At 26.9% G+C, this 24,095-nt stretch overlaps 6 protein-coding genes across 6 annotated transcripts; 4 read left to right on the top strand and 2 right to left on the bottom strand.

The window, feature by feature from the left end:
* Positions 1-819: 819 nt before the first annotated feature.
* On the top strand, positions 820-2,980 carry MKS88_005147 (radical SAM protein; the record flags this gene model as incomplete). Its single annotated transcript, XM_067218384.1, has 5 exons — positions 820-1,729; positions 2,003-2,064; positions 2,163-2,200; positions 2,671-2,720; positions 2,916-2,980. 5 exons carry the CDS (start codon positions 820-822, stop codon positions 2,978-2,980), a joined length of 1,125 nt encoding a protein of 374 aa, XP_067071522.1.
* Positions 2,981-4,611: 1,631 nt separating this feature from the next.
* On the top strand, positions 4,612-8,415 carry MKS88_005146 (LCCL domain-containing protein; the record flags this gene model as incomplete). The annotated part of the gene is made up of 1 exon (XM_067218382.1): positions 4,612-8,415. The coding sequence occupies one exon, from the start codon at positions 4,612-4,614 to the stop codon at positions 8,413-8,415; it is 3,804 nt and encodes a 1,267-aa protein (XP_067071521.1).
* A 2,242-nt stretch (positions 8,416-10,657) lies between these two features.
* On the top strand, positions 10,658-12,304 carry MKS88_005145 (rRNA 2'-O-methyltransferase fibrillarin; the record flags this gene model as incomplete). Its single annotated transcript, XM_067218381.1, has 3 exons — positions 10,658-10,664; positions 11,112-12,038; positions 12,234-12,304. 3 exons carry the CDS (start codon positions 10,658-10,660, stop codon positions 12,302-12,304), a joined length of 1,005 nt encoding a protein of 334 aa, XP_067071520.1.
* Positions 12,305-13,567: 1,263 nt separating this feature from the next.
* On the bottom strand, positions 13,568-14,714 carry MKS88_005144 (uncharacterized protein; the record flags this gene model as incomplete). Its single annotated transcript, XM_067218380.1, has 2 exons — positions 13,568-13,932; positions 14,216-14,714. 2 exons carry the CDS (start codon positions 14,712-14,714, stop codon positions 13,568-13,570), a joined length of 864 nt encoding a protein of 287 aa, XP_067071519.1.
* Positions 14,715-17,301: 2,587 nt separating this feature from the next.
* Positions 17,302-20,584, top strand: MKS88_005143 (pre-mRNA-splicing factor 38B; the record flags this gene model as incomplete). The annotated part of the gene is made up of 5 exons (XM_067218379.1): positions 17,302-18,345; positions 18,577-18,663; positions 18,847-18,976; positions 19,291-19,432; positions 19,642-20,584. The coding sequence occupies 5 exons, from the start codon at positions 17,302-17,304 to the stop codon at positions 20,582-20,584; spliced, it is 2,346 nt and encodes a 781-aa protein (XP_067071518.1).
* Positions 20,585-22,106: 1,522 nt separating this feature from the next.
* MKS88_005142 (uncharacterized protein) lies at positions 22,107-22,745 on the bottom strand (the record flags this gene model as incomplete). The annotated part of the gene is made up of 1 exon (XM_067218378.1): positions 22,107-22,745. One exon carries the CDS (start codon positions 22,743-22,745, stop codon positions 22,107-22,109), a length of 639 nt encoding a protein of 212 aa, XP_067071517.1.
* Between the last annotated feature and the right edge of the window lie 1,350 nt (positions 22,746-24,095).

Here is a 24,095-nt window from a genome sequence, read left to right as displayed (position 1 = left end):
TCCATATATACATATATGAATATATACGTACATACATACATTCATACATACATACATTCATACATACATACATACATACATTCATACATACATACATACATTCATACATACATACATACATTCATACATACATACATACATTCATACATACATACATACATTCATACAATCATACATCCACACGCATGATTATTCCTGTTCACCTCTATTATTAAAAAGGTCAATAACAATGTTCCCTTCAAAAAAAAAAAAAAAAAGGGAAACACTTTCATGCTCTCGCAGGTAAAATTGGGCCCTACAGGAAGAGATCAAATAATGTGTATCCTTAAAGGTATGCACGGCAAATTGTACATGTGCATACGTAAATTTATTTCGTGTAATATTGGATGATAAAAAACAAACAAAGGAACAAACGCGCCGTTAGAAAAAATAGTAAGAAATGGAAAAACTTCGCAAAGTGCAAAAATTTATCCTGTACATGGCCATTCATTGAGTTCATTATATGAATTTAATAATTTTTCCATTCATGTTTTACTCTGTAGCTCAAGTGTTCAACTATTTGAGATAGCCGAGTAAATTTGAGAAAAAAAAGTAATAATAACGCATATAAAAGAGAAGCAGGACGAAAGGAAAAAATGAAAAATGCAGAAGAAAAATAAACAAATAAGAAAAGAAAAGAAAACAATATAGAACATAACAAAACGTAACAGAACAGAGCAAATAATCCGTTTGTCGTACCATACCAACTTCTTACCCCCAGAATGTACAATCCGAATTGAGGACCCTTACACAAGCGTACATGTCTGATGTCGTCTAAAAATGGAAAAGTCGAAAAGGTATATGAAGTTAGCGAATCTGATTGATCGGAATCAGTTCGAGAAATACCGGTTGAAACAAATACTAGATAATATATATAAGGCAAAAATTGTTAATGTAAATAAGATGAAGAATATACCATCACCTATTAGAAAAGAAATGAAACATATATTTGGTGAGAATATTTTAAGTTTAAAACCGATCAAAGAGTATAAACATGATAGAGCATATAAAGTACTATTTGAGTGTAAAGATAAAGAAAAAATAGAAGCAACTTCTTTAGATTTTGGTTCTCATAAATCTTTATGTATATCTAGTCAAATAGGTTGTTCATTTGCTTGTAAATTTTGCGCAACAGGAAAAATAGGAATTAAGAGACAATTAGAATTAGATGAAATAACAGATCAGCTGTTATATTTTCAATCAAAAGAAGTTGATATAAAAAATGTTTCATTTATGGGTATGGGTGAACCATTAGCCAATCCTCATGTTTTTGATTCAATCCATTTTTTTAATAATCATAATTTATTTGCTTTATCAAGTAGAAGAATTAATATTTCAACAGTTGGACTCTTACCTGGTATTAAAAAATTAAATGATCTTTTCCCACAAGTGAATTTATCCTTTTCTTTACATTCTCCTTTTTCTGAAGAAAGAGATAATCTAGTCCCTATAAATAAACTGTTTCCATTTAACGAAGTACTCGAACTATTAGATGATAGAATAGCAAAAACAGGGAGACGGGTATGGGTAAGTTATATACTAATTAAGGATATAAATGATTCAAAAGATCATGCTGAAGCTTTGTGCAACCACATATGTGATAGACCAAGAGCTGTTAGATACCTCTATAATGTTTGTTTAATACCATATAACAAAGGTACTCCACCCCCTCCCCATGCTGCACCTGCCGGTACAGCCGTGGGCATTCCGTAAAATATGCAACCCACCCAACAAATTGTTTCATGGGGGCAAGTATTATTTATGCAGTACTGTGTACATATTTATATATGTGCATATATAGTTATATTGTTGTTTACTTATATGTGCATATATAGTTATGTTGTTGTATACTTATATGTGCATATATTCATGTAGTTGTATACTAATGTGTGCATATATTTATGTGGTTATATACTTATGTGTTCTTGTTCATATTTCTCTACCATTTCATAACCCCTTTTAGCGAAGAATGTTGATGAAAATTTCCATAGAGTAATCGAAGAAGAAAAAATTCATCAGTTTGAAGTAATGCAAAAAATTCTTCTTTTGTCCTTTTTTTTTATTTGCGTTTCTACTTTTTTCGTAGTATTTTTTGTTCTATTTTTTTTTTTTTTTTTTTACAGAAAATATTAAGAAAACATGGAATATCCTTTTTCTACAGGTTTGTACAAAAAAGAAAATATAATAACAAATTCGCATGTACGTAATTCGGTTGTTTGCTTGCCTCTACACTGATTAAATTTCCTTAATGTCGCTTTTAAAAATATGTACATTGTTTTAAATATTCTTAAGCTCAAAAAAGTTTTATTATATTACATTGTGTTATATTGTATCACATTGTTTCATATTGTATTATATTTTATTTTATTATTATTTTTTTGTTGCTATATCCACACTGCTCTTTGTTCACTCAAATATACGGAAGCATAAACTTAACCGTAAACATAAGCTTCAAACGTATAATAATATACTGCATGTTGCTTAAAAAATGTTTGAAACTGTTCGTATTATACATAGCTAGATATACATACATGAATAAGTCATATATATAGGCACGTACATGTATGTATAACCTTTTTTTGAAATTGAAACCTACGGTTTACTTACATGTTTTATTTTTCTTGTGTGCAGAAATTCTTTTGGGCATTCAATTGATGCGGCATGTGGTCAATTATACGCAGGTAATACACCTATATAATTATGAGCATATGTGTGTATAAGTAATTTTCCATTTATTACTAACTGTAACCATAGGAGATTGCATATAAACAGAATAAAAAAAAAAAAAAAAAAAAAATTGGTATTTCTTTCTTTTTTTTTTTTCACCTATTAGTATTCCTACACTAATGTTATATTTCTTCCCACAATTTTTTCAGATTACGAGCCGAAAAAGAAGAAGGAGAATATTGAAGATGGAAAAATGTCCTTATTAGAACAATAAATAATTTTTACAAAATTTTAGCATAGAGAACGTGCAAATTAATTGTACATAAATACGAAAATGATACGTTTACGCAGAGTCATTCTTTTTATGAGCTCCCATAACCTCTATGCTTTTTTCACCATATTGCAACGTGCATATAGATATACAGAATACCCCTATTTTCTGGGATTTTATTCAATCATTTTAAATTTCCCATGTGTTTATTCGCCCTTTTTTAAATCATTTAATTTGATTTTAATGTACACATAATATACCTGGAATTTTGAACATTTTTATTACCTTTTTTTATTTTCCTTTTTTATTTTCCTTTTTTATTTTCTTTTTTTATTACCCTCTGCTATTTTCCATTATTATTTCTCTTTTTTATTTCCCATTTTTATTTCCCATTTTTATTTCCCATTTTTTTGGAACCAATTTTTTGTCCCCTTTTGAAAAATTTCAAAAGACAATGTGCATAAAAATGCGATGTATCTACACCAATTTTTTTTTTATTTTGCTCCATATGTAATACCACAGATGTTTGTGGTATATCCTTTTAATTAGATTCCTCATTCTGCTCATTTGTGGAATTAAGCACATGTATGTATGTGCGTGTGTATGTGTATATGTATATGTATGTGAGTCCATATACCATTGAGCGTGTATACCCGCGGTACGCGCGTGAAATATCCGTATAATTTTTTCCCTTCAGCCCAAGTCTAAATAAAAGTTTTGCGAAAAATATCCTTTTGTTGAATATACATATATATATATGTGTGTGTGTATGTATTTTTAGTTATATATATCGAATATATTAACAAAAAGATTAACAAACAAATAAATATACAAATACTTAAATTAGTATATTCTGCCTTCACTTAACCAAAGCAACACATCCTATGATATATACAGTCCCAAAGAATAAAGCAAAAAAAAAAAAAAAAGACTGAATTCATTTTCAACACACGTAGACAATAACTTACCATTCTGAGGGGGAAATTTAACAAAAATATATAGTATTTCCATGTCCTATTGAAAGTGTCAATGCAATAACGAAAGAAGCTCGTAAAAAAGAAAAAAAAAGAAAAAACTAAAGAACGAAAGAAAGAAAAAATAGAAGCATATACATTGTAAAACGTAATTTACTTAAGTTTTTTCCTCTTTTTTTTTTTTTCTTTTCAGAGCCCCCCTATTCTATGTTACTGTTGTAAATACTCACTTTTTTTGTCAAATATATAGTTACCCTCTTTTTTTTTTTTTTTTTTTTTTCTAGCCGTATTTTTATTTGAAAAATTGGCTGATAAGACGCGAAATACCGCAGCGGTGTCGCAGCAGTACACATACATATAAACGTATATACTCATACACACACAACACATACACATACCCCAATACATATCCACACACGCATACCCTTACACATACCCCAATACATATCCACACACGCATACCCTTACACATACCCCAATACATATCCACACACGCATACCCTTACACATACCCCAATACATATCCACACACACATACCCTTACACATACCCCCATATATATCCACACACACATACCCTTACACATACCCCCATATATATCCCCCCACCCATACTCTGCACATATATGTGCAATCCAATACATGCGTGTGCGCGCGTACAATGATTCAATCCAAATGCATAATCCATCTTCTCCTCCTGCACTTGTTCCTCTTGAGACTACACGGCAAAGAGTGGTGCAAAGCAAAATTTGAATATGGGAAATCTGATTATGCAGAGTGCATAAACGAAAATGATAGTATTGCCAAGTACATGATTGAGACCACACCTGTGATATCAAGTGGACTTGATCTATACAGTAATGTTTCTATAATTCTTTCAAATGGATATGGGTTAAAAACAAAAGAAATAATTATTGGAAATGAAAACGAAGGATTGTTAAGTAAAATATTTTCAGTCAAAACAGACATTGGGAATCCTGAACATGTACATGTAAAACTGAATTCACAAAATAAGAAATGGAAATGTAAAAAAATAACAGTATGGAAAGATTTCAAATTTTGGAATTTTGACTGTATCGGATCATTAGATGATAATCAGCAAGAAGCTACATACTACTTATCAGGAAATAAATTATATACAGCTTATGTTCAAACTGGAAAAGATATGGAAGCAGGTACTACAGGTACTATAGAAATAATACTACTAGGTAGCAATAAAAGAAGCAATACAAAAGTGTTACACGAAGGATTTAACGCAGGTGGACTAAAAAAAATAAAATTTCAAGCATCAGATGTAGGGAATTTAGAGGATATCATTTTAACCAATAATGCGAACAATGACCCATGGTACTGTGATTTTGTTAAAATAAAAACTGATAACAAAATATATGTGTTCAATGTAAAAAGCTGGATTGGTCATCCATATGATAGCAATGTGAAAGTAAATATAAAAAGCGATAATATTGATGGAAATGCAAAAGATATAGATTGTCATATCCGAGGGAATGATTTAATAAATACTAACAACTTACCAAAATTATTAGAAAGTAAGGTACAGATATTTAAAGTGAGATGCCCTCAGAATTGTCAGAGTTCAGAATTTGCATCTATAGAAGGTTCTTCTATCCATCCATCTTCTAGTTCTATATGTGCATCTGCTATTCATGATGGATCCTTAACTCCAAGTGGAGGGGAAGTTATAGTCACAGTAGCAAAAGATATGAAACATTATTATGCACTGGATGAAAAATATAATGAGTTATCTGCCATTGATTTTAGTACCAAAGCAGATGAAAAGAATTTTTCTTTTTATACATATCATTTAGATTCAATAGATGATATAAAGAGTAATGTTAGGATAGTCGACTCTTTTGGAAAATTATCCTCACTAGGTAGACTAGAAATAAGAATAAAGAATAAATGGGGAACGGTTTGTAAAAAAGGACCTAATTATACATTCAATGATGATACAGCAAAAAGAGCATGTAAAGATTTAGGTTTTCCTAACGGAATATGTATTAAAGAAAATTGTGCTAACATAAATGGACAACATTACTGTGCAGGTTATGGATATCCTTTTAGTGCTGCTGGTATGTTATGTTCAGGAAATGAAAAAAATTTACTTAAATGTAATGGAGATGATTCTTCCCATTGTGTAGATCATCATGATGATGTCATTGTTCAATGTTTACATTATTCAAGCAATGACTTAGTTCATGATGGTACTATAAGACTTATTGATATAACTGGTGCACCATCTAATAATGGAGTAGGAAGATTACAAATATATTATAATGGATCATATGGTTCAGTTTGCTCAGAAGGATGGACAAAGGAATCAGAAAAAATTGCTTGTCAAGAATTAGGTTATACAGGGCTAAAAGGAAATGGTTTTTCTACTCACTTATGCTCAAGCATATCTGGTGAGAATTTGTGTGGAAATGATACTGAAAAGATTAATGCAATAAATTTTAAGTGCAAAGGAGATGAAAAGTTTTTAAAAAATTGTCCTCATGAAACACATGAAGATATTTATTGTTCTCATGAAGAAGATATTGTTATTGGTTGCTCAGGAGAAGGAGGAGATTCCTCTGGATTTGGAATCGCACGACAAAGGAAAAACCAAATGACTTTAGAGAAGAAAAATTTCCCTCCTAAAATTGAATTAACATGTTTTGATAAAATAGTGTCAAAAGCAGATCTAAGTAATGCAAATGTAGGAGATGTTTTTTTAGTTACTTGTCCTGAAAAATGTGATGAAGAAATAGGAGTAGTAAAAGGTACATTTTTATATACCTTTGATTCTCATATATGTAAAGCAGCAATCCATGCTGGGGTAATATCTAACAATGTAGCAGAGGATCTTGTTCTTATCATTGGACATATGCATAAAAATTTTATAAGAACAAAAAGAAATAATATTGAATCTCATGAATTTAATGGTATTTCTAAAAGTTTTAGTCTTAGTATACCAACAACATATCTCTTAAGGGAAGAAAGAAGAAGCAATGCAAAATTAGATGAAGATGATCTATTAAAAAAGGAAGAAGATTTTTCTTATCAGCATATATTTGATAAACAATCTAAAAATTTAGTAACATCTATATCTGTTCAACCTACATTTCAGTGGATTGCACCCACAGGTTTTCTTGGATTTAATGGAAAAGAAAATGATTTTATAAATTGTAATAATTTACCTAATGAAAAATATATTAAAAGTTTATCTAATTTTTCTTTTATCATTTACTTCACACTTAGTGGAGGAGAAGGTACATGGAGAACACTTTTATCTCACAGTTTATGTGAAGGAATTTCTATCTCCATTGATGAACAAAATGAGTTAGTAGTCGAACAGAATTGTAACCCACATTTGATCAAGACTAAATTTATACCTAAATTTGGACATACATATCACTTAGCTGTTATATATAACAAGACAACTAAAACTATAGCTTTATATATCAACGCGAAACAAGCTATTCTTGAGAAAGACAAATATAATTTTACACTTAATGGTAATATTACCATTGGAAGGTCTAACCAATCCGCATCGGATTACTTCATTGGGAATATTCATCTAATTGAAGTATACAAATATGTCCTATCAGAGGATGAAATTAAAGAGTCTTTAAGTTCTGTTTTGTCATTAGATTATGTACATATAAATACAGAAGACAACATAGGGAGAAGAATGAAAAAAAAAAATAATAATAATAATAAAGGACTAAGGAAAACAGTAGATGGAAGAGAATGTATCACACCATGTAAATCCAAAAGTGTCATAAATAAAGATGTACAAGTAAATGTAGAAAAAATTAATTTAAAATGTGAAAATGATTTAATATCTGAACAATTCAATGGGAAAATAGGATCTCAGTTCTTAGTTAACTGTGTAGATAATTGTATTAAATCAAAATATATAATAAAAGGAAGTAACAACTACTATACTCCAGATTCATCTATATGTAAAGCAGCAATACATGCAGGGGTATATATACCGAACAAGAAAAATAATCTAAATGGACCATTTATTATCAGAATTGTTGAAGGATTATTAGAATATAAAACATCTAGAGGACATTTTGGAATTGTTAGTAAATCAGAAAAACAATCACAATTAAGATCCTTTTCATTATTTTCAGAAATTGAAGATAATATATTTACTTGTTCAACAAATGCTCAATTTTTACTAAATTTATCTGTTGGTGAGACAAGATTAATTATTTGTCCATCCGACTGTGATACCACTAGTGATAAAGTATTTGGTACAAATGTATATAGCCCTTTATCTTCTCTTTGTAAAGCAGCTATACACTCGGGTATTTTAACAAATAAAGGTGGTCAGGTACATATTATTGTCGGATCCAGTCAGACAGAATTTAAAGGATCCAAGCAAAATAACATTGAATCCTATCCATCTGAAAAGCAAAATCGTTCTTTCACTTTTTCCAAGAACATTGAGTAACGCCTTTTTGTGTTTCCTCGTATAGCCACGTGCGTAGAAGCGTGCACGTACATTCACGCAAAAGCAGCTACATATATATATATGTATTTATATACATATGTATACACATATACACATACATACACCCATATATGCACACATACATACATACATACACACACATATACACACATATATACACATATATACCCATTTATATACACATACGTACACATATATACCCATTTATATAAACATACGTACACATACCCATACGTTCATATACCCGTGTGTGCATATATTTCGAAGGCCGCTATATTCCTTCAATTTTGCCCCCTCATACTATTCACCTTTGCATACATTCATACCCCGTTCATTATGGTACTGATTTTAAATTTATAAAACGATTTTTCTCATTTTTTCACTACATTTTCTCTAAACTATCAACCTTTTATCTTGTTCTTTCGGTGCACTATATTAATACGTTTGTGCCTTGAAGGACTAATTATATAAGTGCAATAAAAATAAATGCATACCTATGCATATAAGGTATTTCCATTCAACGGGCTTTTAAAATTACCGATTTTAAAAAAGGAGAAAAAAATAAAAAAATAAAAAAAGGAAAAGAAGCAAGATAAAATAATATATCGTAAAAGATCATACCAAAAGAAAGCTAACACGAAACATGTGTCGAAATACGCTTTTAATTTTGCTGCAAGTCTCGGGTAATATTTTTATTTTGTTTTTTCTTTTTCGTTTTTTCGTTTTCGTTTTTTCTTTTTCGTTTTTTCGTTTTTTTTTTCTTTCTCTTTTATAAGGAATCAAACAACTTCAAGATGGGAAAATGTAACAAATGAGAATGTGCAAGGAAAAATATCTTAAAAAAATTTCATATTTACTTTATAAATATTGTTGTAAGAATAAATTATAATTTTTCTTTTTCATTATCTTTGTCGTATGGGAACACAACGACAGCATGAACATCTATTTCTTTTTTTCTTTTTTTTTTTTTTTTCGTTTGGGGAAGGTGGGTGATTTCGAGGGAATATAAATTAAGTCGTTGTTTCATAATATAACGCAATCTCTATTCTTATTGTTTAAAGAAAAATGTTACAATTATTTTGTTTCTTCCTTTATATATATATATATACGATATATATCAAAAAATTTTGTTCTTTTCTGACCCATCGAATGCGAGCGTTGACTGCAATATGTAATGTACGCGCATAGGCATATGTATACTTATATATACATGTATGCTTATAATAAATGTACATACACTAATACTTCTTTATATGGAAACATTTCCCATTTGATGCAAATAAAATTTTTTTATAAAAGTTTACCTTCATGGCGGATATTATAAAATAAACTAAAATTGGGGGGTCAACATAATTTCAAATTTTTCCAGAGAGAGAAATTTTACAATAGTTATACGATGTGGGATACGTCTTTAAAAATTATTAATACATATATACATATTAAAATGTAAACAAAACAAGTATGTAGAATTGATAATTAAAACATAAAAGGTGCTTAACGTTCATGTGAAATGTATATATACGTGTACATTTTTTTTTTTTTTTTTTTGCTTTACTAAATAAAAAAAAAAAGTTGCAAATCTTTTTTGCTTCTCCGCTTCAACATATTTTTGCAGCTCATTAAATTATATATGATATGTATAGTTATGAATATACATGTATATATTATTGTATGTATATAATAGCATAAATAAATCAGAAACGCTAAGATTCATTTGAAAAAAAAAAAAAAAATAAATAAATAAACTAATTAAGAAAAATTAATATTTTCAATAAGCACAAAGTTAAAAAAAAAAAATATAGAACATATTCTGAATGTAAAAGGCGATTTGTATTTTTCGTAGCTGTTCAGTAAAGTACAATAATAAACGAAAATATTTTTTAAAAGAATAAAATAATGTAACATAAACAAAAAATAATATAGGCTATAGGCACATTAATCATATTTTCATATAATTTTTTTTTTTTTTTTTGCATCCCTACAACAGCATAAATATATAAATAAATAAAAATATATATATATATATATTATATATATATATATATATATATATATATATATATAAGCACTAAATGCAAATGGTTAATTACCTCTTACGTTGAAGACGTTTTGTGCATAATACTATTTAATAAGAAAAAGAGCTGTGGTTCAGTTTTACAAAATAATTTGCAGTTGTAAATTTTTATCCAGCTCATTACATCTTATTAACAGTTAAGGCAAAATGACAGGTATTTTAAAAAATTAAAAATAACAAAATAATGGGAATATATATATAAGGCTATATTTTTATTTCCTTTTTTTTCGTAATTTTACCTCATCGTATTTATCTTTATGTATTCTAAGATATTCCACATGTAAATTCCCCATATATATGTACATATGTGTATATATCTATATATCTTGTTTATGTTTGATCATAATTTTTGCTTGTTATTGGAACAGTTGTAAAGCTTTGTGCATTTTATCTTCTTCGCAAATTTTCCGTAAAATGGTCATCAGTTTATATGTAGATTTGCACATCTGAATATGTACGCATTTACCTCCCCCTATATATTTATTCTCATATGTGCCCCCATATATGTTCATCTGTACCCATAACACATCCATTTACATCTACACCCATATACACCCAATTATTCACTTTCATATTCTATGGCTTCTTTTCCCCATTTTAGACTCGTTTAGGGGTGGATCGGGTAATTTTAGGAGAGGAAATAATAACAACAATAATAACTCCGTGCGTAAGGGAAATACTTGGAAAGGGTCCAATGGAGGAAGAGGTGGAAGGGGCGGAGGTGGAAGAGGAGGGGGAGGAAGAGGAGGTGGAGGAAGAGGAGGAGGTGGAAGAGGAGGAGGTGGAAGAGGAGGAGGTAAGGATGGAAAAAGAGATAAAAAAAATTTTAAAAGAGATAATAAATCAGGAAAAGTAATAGTAATACCACATAGGTTCCCAGGAGTTTATTTAATAAAAGGGAAATCAGATATACTAGTTACAAGAAATTTAGTTCCTGGTGAAAGTGTATATGGGGAAAAAAGGTTCGAAGTATTGAATGAAAATGAAAAAATAGAATATAGAGTTTGGAATCCATTTCGTTCAAAATTGGGAGCATGCTTAATGGGGGGAGTATGCAATATGCCTATAAAACCAGGATGTAAAGTATTATATTTAGGAGCAGCTAATGGTACTTCAGTTTCACATGTGTCTGATATGGTTGGAGATGAAGGAGTTGTTTATGCTATAGAATTTTCCCATAGATCTGGTAGAGACTTAACAAACATGTCCAAAAAAAGATCAAATATTGTACCTATAGTTGAAGATGCTAGGCAGCCAATCAAATATAGAATGCTAGTTGATATGGTTGATGTTGTCTTTGCCGATGTGGCACAGCCAGATCAAGCACGTATTGTTGCTATGAATGCTCATATGTTTTTAAAAACAGGAGGATGGTTTATTATTTCTATTAAAGCTAATTGTGTGGATTCTACTGTGAAACCTGAAGTTGTCTTTGCCTCTGAAATGGAAAAATTAAAAAAAGAGAGTTGCAAACCTAAAGAAAAGCTAACATTAGAGCCTTTTCATCGTCACCATGCCATAGTTCTCGGTATGTATAGATAAAGGAAAGAGAAACAAGAAAGGTAGAAAAAAAAATAAGAACAAAAATGAACGAGAAAAAAAAATAAGAACCAAAACGAACGAGAAAAAAAAATAAGAACCAAAACGAACGAGAAAAAAAAACAAAAATAAAAAATAAAAAAGAGTTACATACATTCCAGTATTTTATGCTCAACTTATGCAGAGTTTGTGGATAGTAAAGCTTTAATTACATACATTATTTACATATCATCATTATATGCTTTCCTATGGTAGAATAGTTAAACTACATTTTAAGGTAGCTTAATAAGAGAAGCAATTAAAAATTAAAGAAGTTTAATTAAAATTCTTTTCTTAATCATAACTCGTACAATAAAATAATGTAAAATGTATTTTATCCTTAGTGATAAACACATATTTTATTTATAAGTCTTAGTTCTCATCAATCTTTACCTTCATTTATATATAAAAACATATATATTATACACATGTGTACATGTACATATATACAGATTATCGCTCCTTTTTGCTTCAATTTGTTTTTGGTATTATATCAATATATGTATCCTATTTATTTTTGCAAATATTTAAAACATTTTTATGTACGGTTTAATTATTTTCATGTGTGGTTTATGTAAATAATTTTTAGTTATTCATAATTTTTCCCCCCCCCTATTTTGCACTAATAATTTAAAAATAACTATCATTTTGGATACTATCCTTAGAACATTTAAAAAATTTTGATCATATTAACATGGCAAATATATATATATATATATTTTTATTTAAGAACGTCGAATTATAATTCTCGAAAAGAAAAAATTTGTCTAACACAATCTAATGTAACAATCATATAAATATTTCAGATCAGAGATTTATTTTATTTTTTTTTTTTTTTTGCATAAGAATCAAAATAAGTTCTAACAAAACTGATATATTAAATGCAACTATAAATTGAAAATTTACAAATTAAGCAAAAAAAGAAAAGTTAAAATGTCAAAAATGATATAACATATAAAATTAAAATAACAAACAAAATTTTATTTTTTTATAATTAATAATGGGTAAAAGAAGGATATATCAAGCATATAAAAAATGTGTATGGTATATTTTTTCATAAAGAATTAAAATGTGTTTATTTTAAAACGATTTCCCAATTATACTCTATGACTGTAAAATTCGTCATTATGTATATATGGTTATATTATGTACATACAGATTTATATACATATATTTATATATACATGCACATAAAAATTGTAGTCGGTTTATTTTCTTTTAATTATGGAAGTGCGTCATTAAGGATTATAATATGCTTATTAAATTTTCCTCACGTTTTTATTAAATTACAATATCATTTTCTTCATATCTTATAATGCGATATTTGAAAACATATTCATATAATCTGTGGAACATCTATTTTTAAATGTAATTAATTTTACTATACTACTGCGTATAATATTTTTCTGCAATTCTGCACTGTTTCTGCATATTTCCTACATTTTTTATATATTTTTTCAGCACTTTTTCCTTACCTGTTCATAAATTTTTTATAAACTTATTCGATATAACCGAGGAAGTTATTAATACTAACATGATAAAAATAATAACTAATGAAATTCTGCAACACCAGGTGGTGTGTGAATGCTTTCTCATTACTTTTTTAATTTCTACATTTATTTCTTTAACATTATCTTGTGTTTTATCTGTCTGATCTTGTAAATTTAAAATTATTTCGTTCTGTTCTTCAGCTTTTTGTGTTATAAAATCGGCATTCGCTCCTATTATGTCGATAACTTCACCTATTTTTAAGATCTCTTCATTAAATTTTTCATCTCTTTTCTTCCATCTGTTTATTATAATTAAATCATCTTCTTCATGCTTGATATTACTAGTTTCTTTTCCTAAAAAAGGATAAAATTTACAATTGAATTATAATAAAAAAAAAAAAAAAAAAAAAAAAAAAAAAAAAAAAAAAAAAAGAAAAAGAAAAAGAAAAATGGAAAACCAAAACAAAAATAAAAAAAACAAAAAACAAAAAGCAAAAACGTATTACACATTTAAAAATGACTAACACAAAATAAGATACGTATATATAAATTATACAGAACAAATGGGGATCATTCATAAACGTGAAAGTATACATGTAAGCACAAAACAAGAAAAAAAAAAAATTTTTTAACTTACTATCAATTTGTGGCTTGTTTTTAAAATCATCAAAATTTATTGCACAGGTTTCTTTAATGTGATCAAAATTACTTAATTTTTTACATTCGTAAATTTGCTTTTTTAATAAATCGCAAGACTGGCTTTTATCCAGTAGTTCTTCTTTGCTAAACAAATACTTTTGCTTTAATTGTTTCGTTAATATTTCTTCTAATTTTATAAAATATGTGTCTAAGTTCTTTATGTTATTATATATAATATTACCTCTTTTTATTACTTCGATATTATTCCCATGAATATTTTGAATACTTTCCTTTTCTCTTATGTATTTTCGTGTTTCATCCAGTACATTTAAAATATGGATTTTCAAATCATTAAACGGATCTACATTTTTCTTTACAATGTCTATTTTTTCATCTGTTACTTCAGTTTTACTTTTCAAATCTTCCAATTTGTTCTTTATATTTTCTAAATCTCTATTGTTATTTTTCCCTCTATCATATTTCTTTTTCTTAATCATTCTTCTACACACTAATGCAACGTTTTTTTCTTTTTTTTCTTTCTTAAAAATATATATATTTATATAAATATATATTTAAAAAAAAAAAAAAAGAATAAAAACGTCTTATTTTAAAAAAAAAAAAAAATCACAGCATATTTATTTTAAATGTTATATTTGAAAAAACAAAATAACATACAAACAACTAATGAAATATAAAGTATTTTCCTTCATCATAAAAGTATGATTGGTCGCCATAAAATATAATCTATATAAAATTGTAAAATGAAACTAAAAAAAAAAAAAAAATACTGTAGCTGGACCAAATGACAATTGCTACTTAAATATGTATACGTAAATTAATATTTATATATATGTATGGATATTTATATATATGTATGGATATTTATATATATGTATGGATATTTATATATATGTATGGATATTTAAATATAAGTATGGATATTTATATATATTTATGGATATTTATATATATGTCTTGATGCTTATATTGATTGTTTATATATTTATGTATATGTACGGATATTTATATGCATGTATATTTATGTATATATATATATATATATATAGATAAGCAAATATATGCACAAATACATAATTATATATAAATATCCAAGGAAATATAAATTTACATAAAAATACACAAATAATTAATAACAAATAAATTTAAAATGAAAAATGAAAAAAAAAAAGCAATGTAAAAAATGAAAAGATTTAAAAAGGGGGGAAATCAATGAATATTATATCAAAAAAAAAAAAAAAATTTCGCTTCATCCTATGTATATATTAATATACATTTATAAATATTTATATATATACAATAATGTACACGCTGGAGGCTCTTTATAAAAATATAAATATAAAAACAAAATAAAGGAAAAATTTACACTCCTCAGGAACAGTCTTTCGTACATATGCATTTAACTTAAAGCAGTATATATATGAAGGCATTTCTTTTACCTTTTTTTTTTTTTTTTTTACTACATACATTTTTATTATTTTGTAAAATATGCAAGTTTACGTATAAATTATTAATTCAGTCAAATTGTATATAGAAGTTTTCCTTAGTATATATATAACAAATATTTGTGAACAATTGAGCAAATGAGCGAATGAATGGATAAACAAATAAACGGATGAACAAATGAACGGATAAACAAATGAACGGATAAACAAATGAACGGATAAACAAATGAACGGATAAACAAATGAACGGATAAACAAATGAACGGATGAACCAATGACGGATGAACAAATGAACGAATGAACTAATAAACAAACGAATGAATATATATTAAGTATATGTATATATTTTGGGAAAGATGTACTATATTAAATACGCCCATACAATGTTTTCGTGTGGTTAAAGAAATTTCATTTCCGTATTATTTCCATTTAATCACAATAAGCTATCATTTTTTCATATTAAAAAATGGAAATTTTTAAAATTAATTTTTCTATTTTTCAAAATATTTTCCATTATAGGAAAACGTGAAAATAAAAAAAAACTTTACGATGATGGAGAATTTCCATTTTAATAAAAAAAAAATGAAGAGGTTTTGTTAATTTATTTCAAGTTTTTTTTCCATTTTTTGCCATATTATTATTTATGAATTAAGAAAAAATGACAGAGTTATAGTATATGTTTCTTAATTCGTAAGAGCTTGTTTTAAAAAAATGTTTATACATATTCATCCATCATGTGATATAAATACGTAAACATATATATGCATATATGCATATTTACATAAATATATATGTGTATGTGACTATTTGTGCATACTATACATTACTACAGTTTTATGTTGTACACTTTTCGTTTTATGTACATAGCATAACATATTATATTATTTTCTTATGCGCTAATATTATTATTCTTATATCTTTTTATTCCCCATAGTTCTTTAATCCTTATCATAAAAAATAAAGACATATATCTTTGCTTATAGGCTTGTGCACTTGTATATATATATTTAAGTATTTATGTATATATATATTTAAGTATTTAAGTATTTATGTATTTATGTATTTATGCATTTATATGTTTAAGTATTTATGTATTTATGTATTTATGTATTTATGTATTTATGCATTTATGCGTTTAAGTATTTATGTATTTATTTATTTATGCATTTATGTGTTTAAATATTTTTCTATTAATATTTGAATATGTATACACCTGCTACAAAACAGCTGTTTCTTCGCTTCCCCTTTTTTTTTTTCTTTTAATTGGGAAATTTCAACATTCTTTAACAATATGTTATTTTTCATGTTGCACATAAAAATTAAATAAATGAATGACATACATGTATGTACATACATACATACATACATACATACATACATACATACATACATACATACATACATACATACATATATATATATATATATATATATATATATATATATATATATACATATAATTATACTGTGAACTTATAAGTGAATTAAGAATTTACTTCGTTGACAAATATTGTTATAGTGTTCATATGAAGTAATGAATGGCTTCTTTGAATCAACAAAGTTAATTACCGTATCCCTTTTTTTTTTTTTTTTTTTTTTTTTTTTTTGCTTCAGTTAAAAAATGGAAAAAAATTATAACAACCCAGAATATTCCATCACACAACCAGGAGTGCCAACAAATCAGTTAGATCATAATGAAGTAAATAAACAAATGTATGATTACTATTATAATAATCCTAATGGGATGATAAATAATAAGGGAGGAGGGTATAACAATATACTTAATGAAAGGAATTTTAATGGTAATAAAAATGTAGAAGCGTATTATTATAATAATTATAACACTAGTGCGTATGTAAATAATTATAATAAAAACAATAATAATTTTAACAATTACAATAACAGCTATAATAATAGCTACAATAGCTATAATAGCGTCTATAATAGCATTAACAATAACACAAACAATAATATGAGTAATAACATTAATAATATGAATAATAATAATAACAGTATCAATAGCAATAGTATTAATATGAATAATAAAAATAATATTATTTATGATGAGTCAGGAAATTATGTTATGAATAATTACACATATATGATGGACCAGTCCTATTGTCATGTGAATAATACGATGCATCCATTAAGTAACACATTGGATCCTTTTAACAATTCCATAAATAGATATCATAATAATATTGATGAAAACTGTCCAAATTTTCATTTCAATAATTTAGATCCAAATTTAAAACCAGCTGGGAAGTACAAAATGGCTGGAAATATAACGTCCAATAGTTCTTTTCATTCATCTATAACCAATTATAACAGTGAAGATAAAAAAAATATATTAGAAATGACAAATACTACTACATATAATGTAAATACATTGTTAAGAAATAATATTTTATCTTCTGAATATTTTAGATCCTTAATTACACTTAAAACGTTTAAAGAAGTAGTGGACGAAATACATTCTTATGCCGATCATGTGGAACCATACTGTATTGGTAGCAATAGAGCTCCTTCTACCCTTTTTTGTTGTCTCTATAAACTCTTTACCATGCATTTATCTGAGAAGCAGGTGAGTATCCTAGTAGAACTAATAGTGCTAGTAATAGTAGTACTCCTACTAATACTTAAAACAATAACATCAGTTACAACAGTAATAATAATAATAACTTATATTTATATAATATCTCACCTCCGTTACCGGTAGTGCTCCATAATCCGTCACATGTACCTCCTTATAAATTTTCAGTCGTCTTGTTTTACCTTGTACCTGCTCCTTTTTGCTGGCATTTTTAGCTATTTGCATCATTTACATTTTGATATATATATGTGTGTGTATTTTTATGCGTTATTACCCTTTTTATTAATTCCTTTTTCAAAACAGCTTAAGGGACTAATAGATCACAAGGATTCTTGTTACATACGGGCATGCGGATTCTTGTATTTGAGATATGTTCACTCCCCTGCGAACGTAAATTTAAAAAATGGAAAAAAATGTACACATGCATGTTAGTATATATATATGTGTATACATATGTATGTATGCTCATATATATGTATGTATATAATATGTGCATGTTTAATGAGTAAAGCACATGTATATGCGTACCTTCGTACATCTTCGTTTTTTACTTGTTGTGAACTCTCGATATAGCTATGGATGTGGTTTGAACCATATTTGTTGGATGAAGAAGAATTTATTATCTCAGCCGATAAAAGAAAGAAACTAACCATGGGTGAATATATTCAAAACTTACTATCGGACGATAAATATTTCAGCACAGGTTCGTTTAAGTAGTAGCAAATTTTATTTTGTTCATCATACCGTATGAATTAGAACGACTGGACATTTTTTCGCTCCATCGTTCCGTCATTTATTCCTTCTTTTCGTTTGTTCCTCCTTTCTTATTGTCCTTTTTATTTTATATTATATTTTTTTTGTTTTTGTCTACTGCTTTTATTTATGAACCATGTTCCCTCTTTTTAATTTAATACATCTATGTATGCGTGCGCATACATACACACATGCACGTACATATGTCCGCACGTACAAACGTTCGGGAACCCATATTTTCCTTACCCTGTCATATTTTTATAGTTCTCCCGAGGTTGCCAATAAAAATAAAAAATATCTATGGTGCTCGTCTAATGATTATAAGTGATCACAGAAGACGTTTAAAGAAGAACAAAGAAAAAATAACAAAATTTGTAAAAGGAGAACCAGTTATGGCTTATGTAAAGTAAGCAAAGAGAGATACTATGAGGGAAGCTGTAAATACTAGGTGCTCTAAAATTGCAGTATCGTATTACATTATTTTGCCGTAGTACCGATATACCATTACTGCACTGTACTATTACTACGCTTATATTACCTCCAATTGAATATTTTTTATTTATGTCATTTGCTCATTTATTTACTTCTTTCTTTTTTTGTGCCCCTCCATCCCAGCGGTGAATGGGAAAAGGGGGAAATAGGCGGTATAGTATATCACGGAAAAGATAAAACATTTGTGAGAGTAAGAAAAATTGACGGAAACGAAAAGTTGGTTAATATTGGGTTTGTTAAACTAGGTTCCAAAGAATCTGATAAGGATAGAGACTTAGATAGACACGTGGGTAGTGAAAGTAAGAATGATAAGAATGATAGAAATGATAAAAGTCATAGAAGGAGAAGAAGTAGGAGTGGAAGAAGAAGCAGAGATAGAAGCATGGACAGAAGCAGGGACCGAAGTAGGGATCAAAGCAGAGACCGAAACAAGCACAGAGATAAGCACAGAAGTCGACACCGAAGCAGGGATCGAAGTAGAGATAGACGGAGAAAGAGAAGAACGGGCGAAGAAAGGAATAATTCCTCATATAACAAATCACATGGTGATAATCATGGAGATAGACCAGAAAATAAACACAGCAAAAGGTCACATGAACGATCTAATAAAAAAAGAGACAGATCCTTATCAAGGTCAAACTCGGAAAAAAGAACACATCGAAAACATAAATATGAAAATACAGAAGATGAATTAATATCAAAATTTCGAAAAATAGAAAGTCAAAAAGCCCTTGCAACTGGAAAAGATTATGCCAGAAGACCTACATCATATAAATCATCACTTACATTAAAAGTTGATAATATATGTACTAGGAAGAAATCAAGATCACGATCTCCAAAAAGAATTGATAGAGTAGTACATTTACCACAAAACGATAGTAAAAACAAAGAAAATGTAACTACAGAAAATGCTAAACTAAAGGAATTGATGCAAAAATATAATAGAGATGATGCTGATGATCAAAATGATGACGATAATAATAGTAATAAGAATAATAAAAATGATGGGAAAAATAAAATAAATGCAAAAGATTTAGAAGAATTTGATGTTATGACACTAGGGTAATTTTAATGCCAAAAGTTGGGCGAAATTTTTACTCATTTTGTTGATGTGTGCTTAAGGTTTTCTTTTTCTTTTTCTTTTTTTTTAAATGATAGTTATGAGAGTGGGCTAGTTTAACAGTTTATTATCTCTCGAATTTTTTTTTTACCATACTGTGCATCATTTTGTTGTAGTATATGTACTACCTACTACCACTTATTTTTTTATCCAACCACATCTATTTTTATTTATCTGTCCATATATCATATTTTAATTAATTGAGACCATATTTATATGCGCAACTACCTATGGAAAGTATTTTCTTTTTTTTTTTTTCCCTTTTCACAAACGAAAAAATGTTATCACGTTAATAATTTTTAAGTAGCACAAAATTTGGAAAATAATATACATAAAAATTTTTAATTTGTACCATATACTATATGTATATATACACATTTATGTTATTATATAAAAAAAAAAAGAGAATGAAGCAGCGAATAGATGAGCGGTGGACGATGAATGGAAGCAAGAATAATTAATTAAGTCTTTCCGATCTAGTATTTTCGCTTTTTGTGCACTTAGGAAACGAAATGGAAAAATATATAAAGATATATAATATGATAAACCATAACATAGTATAATATAGCATAGTATAATGAAACGTTATATGATGGAATAGAATAAAACTGAGATAAACATCTAATTCAAAAAGTGTGCAATATTGAGAAAAAGGGGGCGAAAAAAAAAGACAAAAAAATAGGGGCCGAAAAAAAAGAGTCTGCAATATTAAGAATACCGAAAAAAATAATAACATAATAAAATAAAATATTAATAACATAAAATATTAATAACATAAAATATTAATAAAATAATAATAATAAATAATAATAATAAATAATAATAATAAATAATAATAATAAATAATAATAATAAATAATAATAATAAATAATAATAATAAATAATAATAATAAATAATAATAATAATAATAATAAATAATAATAATAAATAATAATAATAATAATAATAATAATAATAATAATAATAATAATAATAATAATCATAATCATAATCATAATCATAATCATAATCATAATCATAATCATAATCATAATAATCATAATCATAATAATCATAATCATAATAATCATAATCATAATAATCATAATCATAATAATAATCATAATAATCATAATCATAATAATGAATAATAATAAAAAGCCTTAAAACATGCCTTCATGCATATCTAACGTTTACGCCTAACACGAATGATATGGAAAAAATATTGTGCGAACACAATTTTTTTAACAAGATAAATCTTGAATAATCCATTTGCAGCTCTATTCTTCATGTCTTCTCTGCTATTAAACTCTTTTGATATAACACACTTAGGGTTTCAATGTGTATATAATACATATACAGCTTTATATGGGTATTCCACATGGGCATATATAAGCATTTGTACAATATTTATAATTGGAACACTCCCTCAATACACAGTGCTGTATACAGTCTCATATCACATATGACTTCTTGGTTATAACACCTTATCGAGCACACAAATATTTACATCCATTTCGGTTAGTCTTTCTAGCAATTTTGCTCATGTGTGCTTCTTTTAGTATGTTATTTATTTTTTCATAATATTTATTTTTTATGTCGATTCCTTTTTTGTTTCCCATATTTTCTTCTATTTTCCAATCATCCACCAAGTTTCCTTTATTTAATTTTTCCTTACTGTTGTTGTTATACTCATTATTTATTGGGTTATTGCTATTTAGACTAGCCGCCTTACTTTTTTTAGTCCTTTCATTTTTACTCTGATAGGGAATATTCGTCGTATTATGTTTTCTATTAGAATCGCCATTATTATGACAGCTATCATCACCCACTTCATCACAACCATCTCCAGTCTTCTTTGTATCTTTACTACTATTTTTCAAATGATCAAATATATTTAAAAAATTAATTTTTCTTCTCTTTCGATTTTCTTCTAAATGAAAAAAGCTTAATCTTTCTAAATTTCTTTCTTCTATGTCTTCAATTCTTTTCAAATGTGATAAATTGTAGTCAAAAATACTTGATGAGGAATAGTCTTTTTTTCTTAATTCATTCTCATATTCACATTCTACTTTTACTTTTTTAGGATTATACAACTTACTGTTATGAATATTATATCTTTTCATTTTTAAAAAAAGAGTCTTCTTAAATATATTTTACACAAACGAGCAAAGAGGAAGGAGCAAAGACCAACGAAGAAAATGTTAAAAAGAAAAAAAAAAAAAAAAATTCAATTTCTAAATTAACTTCCAAATCAAATCAAAATTAAAATCAAAATTAAAATCAAAATTAAAATCAAAATTAAAATCAAAATTAAAATCAAATTTAAAATCAAATTTAAAATCAAATTTAAAATCAAATTCAATTTGGCATAATACTAATTAACTGTCATATTAACTGTGAATAATTACCATCATAATTAATTCCTTTCTGTTTTCCGTTTGCTTATTTGCACGTACGTATATCCCAGACGATAATACAGAAAAAAACACTTGTACTCAAAAAAATTGTTCTCATTTGTATTAAATGTACGCATTTATAATGTATACGTACTTATAATATATGCGTACAAATGTACTTATATACGTACTTATAATATATGCATACAAATGTACTTATATACGAACTTATAGTATGTGCTTGCAAACGTACTTATATGCGAACTTATAGTATGTGCGTACAAACGTACTTATATACGAACTTATAATATGTGCGTACAAACGTACTTATATACGAACTTACGATATGTGCGTACTTATAATATGTATACACTTCTAATACATGCATACAATATATACGTACTTAAATATATATACGTACTTAAATATATATACGTACTTAAATATATATACGTATTTAAGTATGTATGCATAAAATACATACAATAAATATTCCATTTTGTTGTTTATGCGTTGGATCACATATATTCTATGGGCATGTTCAAAATTTTACGCTTAGCGACTTATATATATATATTATAAGAACTCAGAGGAACAAAAAAATAAATAAAAAATAAATAAAAAAATTTGAAGCACATCATCTATATGTATAAATAAATGTACAAGGAAAAAAATAAAATAAAGTATTTAATATAAAAAAAATTATTTGAATAAACAAAAGCAAAAAAAATAAATGCGTAAATTAACATACAAATAAATGTCCAATTAAACATATAAACATGTAAATATGTATACATATATTTGAATATATAGCTTTACTTCAAAATGTAAAAAATGAAAAAGTTATTCTCTTATACACGATCGTTCTTTTTTTACCATTATGTTTAATTACATATAATACAGTAGTATAAATATTTAAAAAAAAAAAAAGAGAAAAAGAAAAAAAAAGAGAAAGAGAAAAAAAAAGAGAAAGAAAAAGAAAAAGAGAAAGAAAAAGAAAAAGAGAAAGAAAAAGAAAAAGAGAAAGAAAAAGAGAAAGAGAAAGAGAAAGAAAAACAGAAACATCCTTATTAATAA

The sequence above is a fragment of the Plasmodium brasilianum genome, chromosome 13, assembly GCF_023973825.1.
Source record: "Plasmodium brasilianum strain Bolivian I chromosome 13, whole genome shotgun sequence".
Taxonomy (NCBI): Eukaryota; Apicomplexa; class Aconoidasida; order Haemosporida; family Plasmodiidae; genus Plasmodium; species Plasmodium brasilianum.
Note: the sequence above shows the minus strand (reverse complement) of the source record. Positions and strands in the feature narration are given on the sequence as shown.